General features: G+C 38.2%; 1 protein-coding gene across 1 annotated transcript in view; it reads right to left on the bottom strand.

Moving 5' to 3' along the window:
• HSDL2 (hydroxysteroid dehydrogenase like 2) overlaps positions 1 to 12,259 on the bottom strand; it is a 65,165-nt gene that overhangs the window by 33,025 nt on the left and 19,881 nt on the right. Inside the window, exons 5-6 of the mRNA XM_001489727.5 lie at positions 10,157 to 10,260; positions 9,047 to 9,145 (exon numbers count right to left, since the gene is read on the bottom strand). Coding sequence (XP_001489777.2) covers positions 9,047 to 9,145; positions 10,157 to 10,260 — 203 coding nt within the window. The remainder of the gene's footprint in view (positions 1 to 9,046; positions 9,146 to 10,156; positions 10,261 to 12,259) is intronic.

Below are 12,259 nucleotides of genomic sequence, written 5' to 3'. Positions count from 1 at the left end.
AACACATAGTATCTTCCCATGCTGCAGCCTTTGCTGTTCCCTCTGCCAGGAATGCCTTGCCCAGTTCTCCTTGCTAATTCCAACATCTCCTTGAGATTTCATTTCAATTGTTCCATTAGAAAACCTCTTTTCCTGACATTTAATCTGAGCTACACGGCCCTCCTGCTATGTTTCAAAAGTATTCCGTTCATAATTCATCAAGCCATGTATCACAAGGAGCATGACTGTCAATTCTATTTACTGTGCCATCAAGTCTAGGATCCAAATGATATCAATGGTTCCATTCCAAGATGTCTAGTAAAGCTTCTAAAATGAACATCTCAAAGCTAAAGCAAAGATCCAAGCACTGAGCTGATTACTCCCACTGATCCTGATAATAATGTCCTCCATATTCCCTGTCATTCAATGCTCTCTCTCTTTTTTTTTTTTGAGGAAGATTAGCCCTGAGCTAACATCTGATGCCAATCCTCCTCTTTTTGCTGAGGAAGACTGGCCCTAAGCTAACATCCGTGCCCATCTTCCTCTATTTTATATGTGGGACGCCTGCCACAGCATGGCTCGCCAAGCGGTGCGTAGGTCCATACCCAGGAACCAAACCGGCAAACCCTGGGCCGCTGAAGCAGAACATGCAAACTTTACTACGCCACCAGGCCAGCCCCTCCTCTTTTCTTATATAAGCTTTGTTCAGAATGTCTATTCTTGGACTAGGCAGAAGTTAATCATATAGCATGTTCATTCCTTCATCAAATATTTATTGAGTGTCCACAATGACTACAATAAAATGAACAAAATACTGTCTCTAACATCAAGAAGCTTTCATTCCTGCAAGAAAGACATTAAACTATAATTATAAAATTAATAAATTAATTGCACATGTTATACGTGATGTGAAGGAGATGTACAGACTACTAAATCCAATGGTCAGTCCCCATCTGGTAAGATATATAAATGAGACTACATCAAACTAAAAAGCTTCTGCATGGCAAAGGAAACAATCAACCGAATGAAAAGACAATCCACCAACTGGGAGAAAACATCTGCAAATCATATATCTGACAAGTGGTTAACTCACAAAATATATAAAGAACTCACACAGTTCAACAACAACAAAATGAACAACCCAATCAAAAAATGGGCAGAGGATATGAACAGACATTTTTCCAAAGAAGATGGCCATTAGGCACATGAAAAGATGTTCAGCGTCACTAACTATTAAGGAAATGCAAATCAAAACTACAATGAGATATCACCTCACACACCCCCCCCCCCACCCCCGCCCCAGAACGGCTATAATTAAGAAGACAAGAAACAAACAGTGTTGGAGAGGATGTGGAGAAAAGAGAACTCTCATACACTGCTGGTTGGAAGGCAAACTGGTGCAGCCACTATGGAAAACAGTAAGGATATTTCTCAAAAAATTAAAAATAGAAATACCATACGATCCAGCTATCCCACTACTGTGTATTTGTCCAAAGAACATGAAATCAACAATTCAAAGAGATTTATGTATCCCTATGTTCGCTGTGGCATTATTCACAACAGCCAAGACATGGAAGCAACCCAAGTACCCATCAACTGATGATTGGATAAAGAAGAGGTGGTATATATATACAATGGAATACTACTCAGCCATAAAAAAGGATACAATCATCCCATTTGCAACAACATGGATGGACCTTAAGGGTATTAGACTAAGTGAAATAAGCCAGACAGACAAAGAAACACTGTGTGATTTCAGTCATATGTGGAAGATAAACAAACACATGGACAAAGAGAACAGATTAGTGATTTCCAGAGGGGAAGGGGGTAAAGGGGAAAGCAAAAGGGGTAAAGGGGTGCATAAGTATGGTGACAGAAAAAAACTAGATTATTGATGGTGAGCATGACGCAGTCTACACAGAAATGAATATATAAGAATGTAATAATGTACACCTGAAATTATACAATGTTATAAACCAACATGACCTCAATAAAATAATTAAATTAAAAAAAAGAAAAAGAGAGGCACAGTAAAGTGTGAGATTTATATTTTTTGACTATCGTCCACAATTAGTAACACTTTTTACCACGTGGCTAAGAATACATAATATGTACATACACACACTCACAAACATATACATATATACATTCAATTTATATGTGATGTTTATATACAAAACAAAAGTTTATAGGGACCGGCCCCAAGGCCGAGTGGTTAAGTTCGTATGCTCTGCTTCGGCGGCCCAGGGTTTCGCCGGTTCGGATCCTGGGCGCAGACGTGGCACTGCTCATCAAGCCATGCTGAAGCAGCGTCCCACATGCCACAACTAGAAGGACCCACAACTAAAAAGAAATACACAACTATGTAGCAGGGGGCTTTGGGAGAAAAAGGAAAAATAAAATTAAAAAAAAAGTTTATGAAACAATACTGACTTCTATTATGTGCAATGTTCTCTAATATTTTCTATTTTATTCCATTAGAAATAAAATAAAATTCTGGCTGCTATCTCCTAAATCAATTTCATAAACCACGAAATTGATTTCATGCATCACTAAATTGATTTCACCAATAAGTCTCCACATGCAGTTTGAAAAACATTGTCGAAGCATCTTTTTCACTCTCATCTTTTGCACCACTGCAAAAAATACCACTTTCCAGAAAGTCTTAAAAAAATTGTGCCTGTTACAGAAACATAAGGAAAATGAAGAAGCAATAAAACACGGTTCTGATCCCACACGGGCCAGGGAGAAAGGAATCTCGGTCAAATTGCAGAAGAAAGGAATTTCTAAAACTTGACTCCTGGAGTCCTTAGACGAAAAGAAAGATGGGAGACTGGAGAGCCGGCTCCAACAGAAAAGTTTTCCTAAGAGTTACACTAGCAACATGCCTCGTGTTCCAGAAACTCTCACCACAGCCGCTTGTTTCCCCAGCTTCAACATCACAGGCCACTGGACCTTTCACTACTGCTTGGAGCTAAGGAAATCCCTTCACCCAATACACAGCGGCTGGGAAGCAAAGATGAAAAGAAATCCCTCCTTTGTTCCTAAGCAGAACTCTGGGTACGTTTCACATTGCTGTGTGTGGCAGTTCAGTTCCAGAATTATGGGGCTATAATATCTTGTAAAAGTGCTGGATTAAATGTGCTTTTAACAGCCCACTCCCAGATCTACTAGATGAAAAGGCCAGAGAGGTATCCCCAGTACCCCGCACAATGATCGCCACGTGGTAACTGTCCAACAGATAACTGCTGAGTGACGGGTGACTAAAGGAAAGGATGCCAGAGGGAAGAAGAATGGAAACAAACAATGGAAAGGTCCTTTGAGGATACAAGAATACGTTACATGACACAATGGGGAGAATCAGGAAAATCCAGAATGCCAGACATTCTATAAGATAAATGACCTGGTGTTTCAAGGAATCAGTGGCAAGGAAAAAAAATTAACAGCGTAACTACTACAGATTAAAACATTTAAGAGACATATCACACAAATGCAATGTGTGGAACTTGTTTAGATCCTGATTTGAATAAACCGAGTGCAAAGAGAACGTTTAAAGGCGCTTGAGGAAACCGGAACACTGACTGGATATTTGATGATATAGAGGTATTTTGTTAATGATTTCTTGCTATGATAAGGATTTCATTTTTTTTAAGAGCCTTATATTTTAAAGATACTCACTGAAGTATATACAGATGAAAGGATAGATGACTTGGATTTGCTTTAAAACAATCCAGGGTGGGTACAGATGAGGATGAAAGGAGACGGAGGCATGTTGGCTGGCAAAACAAGACTGGCCATGTGTGGAAAACGGCGGAAGCTGAATAGTACACGGTGTACTATTCTACTGTGCACGTGCTCGTACGTATGTGTGAAAATTTCCATAATTCAATGTTCGAAAATAAAGGGCCTTAGAGATTACTGACTATAATTCCCAATTTTATACAAGGGGACACTGGGCACAGAGAGCTACCGCAGCTCACACAACTAAGAACAAGGTGAGCAATATAGAAACTGGATGACTTCAAATACTAACGGCGTTTGGATGTTTAAGAACAATCTGTTCTATCATCCCTTTACCCTAATTAGACCGCAGGCTTACCTGACAATCTGGAGGACAGATTAAATGTGTTAATTTAAAAGAAAAACTGTGATTCTGAGAGTACAAATGCCCAAAGGCTCTCACAAAAGAAAAGATGCAGACTGAGTTAATCTGGGAAATCTATTTAGACTTTAGAATCAAGGTACACATATCTGGGGCTGGCCCTGTGGCCCAGTGGTTAAGTTCACGCACTCTGCTTCGGCAGCCCAGGGTTTCACAGGTTCGGATCCTGGGCACGGACATGGCACTGCTTGTCAGGCCATGCTGAGGTGGCGTCCCACATGTCATAACTAGAAGGACCCACAAATGAAAAAACTATGCAACTATGTACAGGGGTGGGGATTTGGGGAGAAAAAAAAAAATTAGCAACAGTTGTAAGCTCAGGTGCCAATCTTTAAAAAAAAACAAAGTACACATATCTGAAGAGTACAAAGGTAGACTACTTCTCTGATTACATTATATTTATATGATTTCTTTCGCCAAACAAAATTTTTAAACCACAAAGGGCAGGAACAATGCGTTTTATTTCTTCTTTTTAATTCTCCAATAATTCCAAGTTTGAGATATGATGAAAAAGTAATGTGCAACTTTAATAAGCGTTAAGAGAGCTTACACATAGATTTTATGCTAGTTCACTATGAAAGTTTCCAGCTTGCCAAATCCACTTAGCGGATAGAAACATTTCCAGCAAATCAAGCAAGCCCTTGGTGCGTTACTACCACATTTAATACCAACGCAGCATAACATAGCAGAAGGAATGCAAGAATTAAAGTAAACAAACAAACAGGGAAGAAACTGCATATATTTAATGATGAAACAAAAGCATTCCATTATTGCCCTGCTATTATTACCATTCAACATTGTTCTAAAAGTATTCACTCATTTAGTAAGAAATGGATGGATAAGGAATTTAACATACACCAAAAGAGCAGAGACATAATTATCATTTTTTGTGATAAGACATTCAATCTGAAAAATCTAAGAGAATCTGATGAAAACTTTTTAGTATTAGTAAGAGTCAGTTTGCTAGTACATTTATAAAAGATAAAGGTGTATAGTTTTTATACATACTTTGATAATAAAGTAGAAAATATACTGGAAAAGATACTGAACACAATAAAAAATATATAAATACCTAGTAATATATTTAAATTAAAAATGGATAGGACTAGTCTGCTTCTGGAAATATGATGAATTAGAAACTCTAAAGAGTTGCCTAATTACAATAAAACTATAAACAGATAACAAACGTTTTTTAAAGCCTTGCTGGGCTCTCAAAAAAATCAAGAGAAATCTACTGGTGGAGGGGAAGAAGAAGGAGAGAGGAGAGGGTGAGCAGAGTAAAGCAAGAAAAAAAGAAACCAAGGGCAAAATTATTGGAAAGAAGAAATACATGTTATTATTGATATGGTTACCTACATAGAAAATCCAAAAGAATCTACAGATAAATTATTAGAGTAAGTTTAGAAAGGTAGTTATCAATAATTTTAATATCCAAAAGCATTTCTATACCCTATCACCAAACAGAAAATATAATTTTTAAAAAACATACCATCTAGAATTGTGGCTGCCCCAAGATGAGACTGTTAGAATACTTTTCCTTCCTCTATCTTCCCTTGCTCATACGAGCCCTTTAGAATTCAATCACTTGCTTATTTCTCCCTTCCCCAACTCATAGGTTTTACAAAGAGAGTTCAGTGCTTTTGGCCAGAGACAAATCTGAAGTCTCCTCTACAAGGTCCTTATTTGGTACCTACATTTCATATTCCCAGTTCTTATTTGGTACCTACATTTCATATTCCCAGTTCTTATTTGGTACCTACATTTCATATTCCCAGTTCTTATTTGGTACCTACATTTCATATTCCCAGTTCTTATTTGGTACCTATATTTCATGTTCCCAGTCACTCAACCATAACCCATTTACAGTTAACCTTCTATATCACATGGTTATTTCCTTGACATTATTTCCTCTCTTCATTTCCCTTTTTCTTGGAAGTCTCTGCTCTGATTGACCTGCTATTTCATTCAGAGCCCTTCTAGAAAATTTTTCTCAAATGTGATATCCTTGCATGTCCCCTCATCTTCCTTTCATCCTGTCAGTAAATGTCATCTTGACTGGGTCCCCTCCTATCAGTAATCTATAGATATTATCCCACTGTCTTCTAGTTTCTGGTGTTGATGACAAAGGGTCTGCAATCTGGTTCTTTTTCCTTTGTAAGTAACATGTATTCTGCCAGAAAGGAGGTAAGGTTTTCTTCTTATCCTAGAAATTCTGAGATTCTCCCAGGTGTCTTTTTTCCCTCATAAATTTGACCTCAAACTTGGTAAACCCTTTAATCTACACACTGAAGTCTTTCTTCAGCGCAAGGGAATTGTTTCCTATGTTTAGTTCAACTATTGTTTCTCCCCATTTGTGCTTTTATCCTCCTTCTGGGCCTCCTGATATTTGCATGTGAAGTCCCCTAAGTCTCTTTTTTCTCTCTTCAGGGTATTTTTGCTCTGTGTTTTAAGATATTTCTTACACTTGAACTTGCAAGTTACTTATTCACTTGTTCACAGCGACCATCCAATTCTTCAATTCAACTACTATATATTTTTTAATTCAAAACACGATCTTTGTGTAGTTCCAGAAAGCATTTTTAATGCCACAATTCAATCTCTTAAGTAGCTGTTGTATTTATGTAATCAAGGTATCTCCTGTTTTCTTTAGCAGTTGTATTTCTCTGAAAGCTGTTACTCTGGGTGCTTTGTTTATTCCTTCTGTGTTTGGATCCCAGATCCCCTTAGCTGCACCACACTTTTTCTTTGTCTCCTCATTGCTCTACTCACCCTTAGGTAATTTAAACGATGGCAAGCTTGCCCGCAGTGGCAAGTGCAGCAGTCTCTGCCCCATGAGCAGGTAACACATCAGATGTCCCAGTTGTTGAATCCATTTGGGGGCCTAAGAAGAAGTCCGCCTGGTTTCCTCACTGTCCCAGCCTCAAGGGTAGGAAATACTTATTGCACCTTTTGTGTGTTTTTTTTGTTTTTGTTTTTGTTTTTAAAGACTGGCACCTGAGCTAACAATTGTCGCCAATCTTTTTTTCAATTCTTCTCTCCAAAGCCCCCAGTACATAGTTGTATATTCTAGTTGTAGGTCCTTCTGGCTCTGCTACGTGGGATGCCACCTCAGCATGGCGTGATGAACGGTGCCACGTCCGCACCTAGGATCCAAACCAGCGAAACCCCGGGCCGCCGAAGCAGAGCACATGATCTTAACTACTCGGCCGTGGGGCTGGCCCCTTACTGCACCTTTTGAATCCCTCTTGTTGAGCTCCTCAGATCTCCATGGGTCAAGCTCTCTCCAGGAACTTCTGAGGATTTATTCTTTCTCCAGTGCTCTCTACTGGTCCCATTCTGTCCTCCAGACCAGAGGGGAACAAAGTCCTTCACAAGTGTCTCAGTTACTTCTCTTATAGAATCAATGCCGTGCTAATTCCTTCCAAGTCCTGCCTGCCTGCCAGCCCAACAGCTGTTCCACTCAGGGGAGCGTGCAGGTAGCTGGAAAGGGAAGATGGCAAGGACATGAGTTCTAACAGGCACCTTCCCAGAAACCTTTCCCTCTAACCCTCAAATAAGTGGAAAATAGTCCAAGTGGCCATCCGTAAGTTTCAAGGAATGTACTGAAGAACATGAAGATACTTTCAAAAGGAATCCAAAAATCCCATTCATTCAGTAAATATGAGTGACCACCACGTGCAGGCCCACCATGTCTCAGGAGCAGAAACACCAGTATTGACTCCTAAGGAGTTTCCTTGGAAAAATGGCCACACTAATTTGAATGTTTAAATGTTGATGTTAGTGTAATGAAGGTCCTGTTAAATTTTTAAAAAGTGAAATGAAAAAGTGGTTCCCACCACACAATCACTTTAGGATTAAACATACTTTTCTGGAATAGGATTGCCATTTAGATTTAAGATGAAAGAAGTTAATGTTTTCACAGGCATTATCTATTAAATATATGGAAAAATGTATAACAAAATAAATTGTCTTTTCTTTTTCCTCCTTTAAGCTACTATGATATATAAGTGGAGAATAAGAACCCACAAAAAGGCTTTCCCTTTCTGTCTTTTTTTTTTTTGAGAATTAGCCCTGAGCTAATATCTGCCACTAATCCTCCTCTTTTTTGCTGAGGAAGACTGGCCCTCAGCTAATATCCATGCCCATCTTCCTCTATTCTATATGTGGGATATAAGCAAAGCTTGACAAGTGGTGTGTAGGTCTACACCTGGGATGCCAAACGGCGAACCCCAGGCCACTGGAGTGAAACGTGCAAGCTTAACCGCTGTGCCACCGGGCCGGCCCCCCTTTCTGTCATTTTGGATGGGTCTCCCTCATTTTTATACAGCATATTCCCTAACCTGCAAGCCAGCAGCTTCTGTCATACGTTTACTCTAAAGCTGCATACAAAGCCCAGCCACATGCAGGTTCTCCTGTAAGGGGGGGTCTAGGCTCTCTGTGAACTCAGAAGAAGCCACGTGAAAGTACAGATAAGTCAGCTTTTCATAAAGGAAAGAGACAAAGGTAACAAGAATATAAGAAAGTAAACAAGAATTCATTGGGATATGTGAAGAGAAAACCAAAGCATGAGAACCTGCAGAATTTAGTGAGGTACCAAGGACGAGAATGGAGAAAAAGTTAGGGAAGCACAGTTGGCTTTAATGAGACTCAGGTGTTCCGGTATTCGATGTTTCTAGTATAGCAATTGGCTGAAGAGTCAGTCCTGTAGTCCAAGTCAAAGCTAGAAGATGATTGAAAAGGGCCTTATCTGTACAACAAAAAGTTTAACTTGCTTTCCAGCAGACAGAATGGGGTTACCATTGATAGTCTACTCACTCCCACCACTACACCCACCCAAGACACATCGCACGAGTGTCAAGGGCAATCAATGAGAATCCAATAAATGGATGTTTTTTAAGTACATACCTGTTTTAGGCCATAATGCATTGACTGCAATTTCACCTTTGAATTCTTCTGCCATTCCAAGCACACACATAGACATACCATACTTAGCAATGGTATAAGCTGAAGGAAACCACAAAGAATAGTATTTAATTAAGAAACAAACTAATTTGTGGGCATAAATAACCAATTTCCTTCTATTACTATTTCTTCCCTGATACATTTTTTCAGAATTCTCTAAGAATATAAAATATACAAAATATAATTTTAAAAATGTACTGTTTTCAAAAGAACTATTTTTATGGAAGTAGCTGAACAGGAATGAACTAGTTTTATATATTTCCATTCTAATATTTTATTAAAAGAAAAGATAAACTTTCATTTTTCTCAATATAGGGATGTTATTTGTTTTTTTTTTTCTTTTTAAAGGATGAAAGTGATCATTCAAGGGAAACTACTGCTAGTAAAACCACAACAAAAGGTTACACACTTGTTTAACCTACTCAATTAAAACAGTACTTCTTTCAGTTTTGCACCGTGGGTTTCTACTCCAACTGCCTGTGCAAATTTTAGTGAATGATGTAGCAATAAGGGCTAAGTATCTGATACAACTATTTTAACGGAGACACCCATATGTAAACCTTGTCACTTAGCATACTTCCCACACAACCATCTTAAAGGAGGCACCCACACATAAATCTAGTTATTTAGCACACTCCCCTTAAGTCATTAGTTTGCTGTGAAATGTGAAGCATTTCATGGATAGTTTTTAACCAACTTCATTGAACAATAAGTTAACGTACAATAAAACACACCAATTGGGACTTGAAGGAGCATTCTGGGATGATGGAAATCCCTATCTTGATTGGCAGGTTGGTTATCCAAGTGTATACATTTGTCAAAACTTATCATCAAAGAATCATTCAGATCTGTGCATTTTATTGAGTGTAAATTATACCTCAATTTTTTAGATTACAGACAAAAGATTAAGAATCTGCTTTCCAAAATGCTACCGATTCTGCATAGAAAATTTAATGTTGAATACTATGGACAAATTATGATTCTATCATAGATATACTGATTTAATACAAAACAAATTAACCAAACAAACCATCCCCTCATTCTCCCACCTACCACAGTGCTGTTTGAACCACAGTGGGTTGAGGTTCAGTGGTGGGCTGAGATTGAGGATATGAGCGATTTTACTCTTTTTCAGATAAGGAATACATGCTTTAGATCTGAAAGCAAAAGAAAACACAAGTCAATAGCTTTCTAACACCTTCCTCACTTACATTTTAAACCACTGCTATAGAGCAAGGGAACTTGCTCAGTAATCTGAAGGGTACTTTCATTTGTTTGTTTTTACTTTTCTAGAATGAAGCTAAGAAGAACAACTAATTTTCATCCTTTGAAGCTTTGCTTAATGGCCTGACAACACGATCTGCTTGAAGAAAATAACCAAATCCTTGGCACATTAGCCTTAAATCCAACTCAACTATATCCTTCCAAATTCTCCCTCCCCGACACACACACAACTTTCAGTAACAGTTAATGTACTTGTCGGCCAGCAAAGCCAGCAGTGTGGTAAAGAACATGGGTGTTCAAGTCAGACCTGGGTTCAAATCTTCTTTCTGCCCCTTCATTGTGTGATCTTGGGCAAAACATATAGTCTTCTAATTCTCAATTTTCTCACTTGTAAATGTTGGTAATACCTGCTACCATCTAGGACTGACCAAGGGATTAAAATGAGAGGATATATATGAGATACAACAGTGCAGATACTAAACATGAAATAAACAACTGCTATTATTAGTATGACATAAGGTGACTAATTTCTTCTTAGTAGGTGTGGTATTCCTACTGCATTGGAACTGCAATTTAATAATATAACTCCCAATCCATTCCCAAATTTAATTTGCACCAAAATGCAATGCAATATGTCTTTGAGAGCAATATTTAGTTTAAAAAAAAAAACTCTTCATAAGGGTATGCAAATTATTTTACAAAAGACTCAAGTCTAATATTTTAAAATTTTAATTATTAAGCTATAACATATTGTAGCATAATAATTTTATAGCTTTAAGTTTTATTTCTCATTCAATAACTTCTCGGACTTTAAACTAGTCCATTCTTCTTTCAAGTCAGTTTTCTGATTACCAAATGTACAACATTCTTGTTATCACCTGCAACACCTTTTCAAGTTTACGAACCAAATACAATCAACATCACTAAAGGGATTTTGTACATACTGCTGTTCCTTTCCAAAGATGCTTCACTTTTATGAGGGTGAGGGGGGGAGGTGCACATATTACCGCTCATATTCATTAAAATAGTGAAGGTGCACCTCAAAGCATCAATAAGAAACAAACCAAATCTATTTCAGGCAATAAAACGATATTTTACACTCGAAAGAGCTCCTCTCATTGACATTATAAACATGACTTCTCCTTTGATCTATCAGACAAACCTTTCTACCTGCACTTCGCTCCCCTGACCCTCGACAGGGACTAATCTTACATTAGGTGCATTTTCACAGCACATGCCTTATCTTATATACTATACCGAAAACTCTTAGCACCACGCTTAGAGGCTAACACCTTCAGTTTAAAGACATAGTTAAGTTTATCGAAAACGTACTGTGTGCAAGGCCTTGCACTTACTACTTTTACATGAATTATTTTACTTACTCAGGGTTGCGAGCTCAAAGGCCTGTAGGGCAGTTGAGTAAATAAAGCAAACGGGGTATGAGAAAAATCAACTGTTCAGAAATATAATCGAACCTTATTACTGAATTTCTATAAGCATTTAACATGATACAAACACATACAATACTGGAGATTATGTATTTAATTAAAACTTAAAAATACAAATTAAGGGTCTGCCTTCTACCTCCCCTCTGCCTTCCAACCCTGTTTTGCTAAACAATTAAAACACAAGGCACAGGCCACAGGCCCCTGGGTGCCAGGGACGAGGAGACAGCTCCAGTTCCTTGCTGAAACCTCCAAAGAGGTCAGTTCTCTGGGCCTCACCCCCACTCTCTCCCTGAGGATGCTCCCCAGGCTTCCCTGAGAAAACAATCTATATTTATTTTCCATGAAGAAATGAGTGTCACTAAATAAAACACAAGACAAAAATTAAAATGGAAATGTTTCATTATGAACTTCTCTGTTATAACTTATACCCTTCAAAGAGGGCTAAAAACCTGAACATTCTCTTTGGTCCAAAGGTCAATGTCAG

This window comes from Equus caballus, chromosome 25 (genome assembly GCF_041296265.1).
Source record: "Equus caballus isolate H_3958 breed thoroughbred chromosome 25, TB-T2T, whole genome shotgun sequence".
Taxonomy (NCBI): domain Eukaryota; kingdom Metazoa; phylum Chordata; class Mammalia; order Perissodactyla; family Equidae; genus Equus; species Equus caballus.
This window is presented reverse-complemented; position numbering and strand designations above follow the sequence as displayed.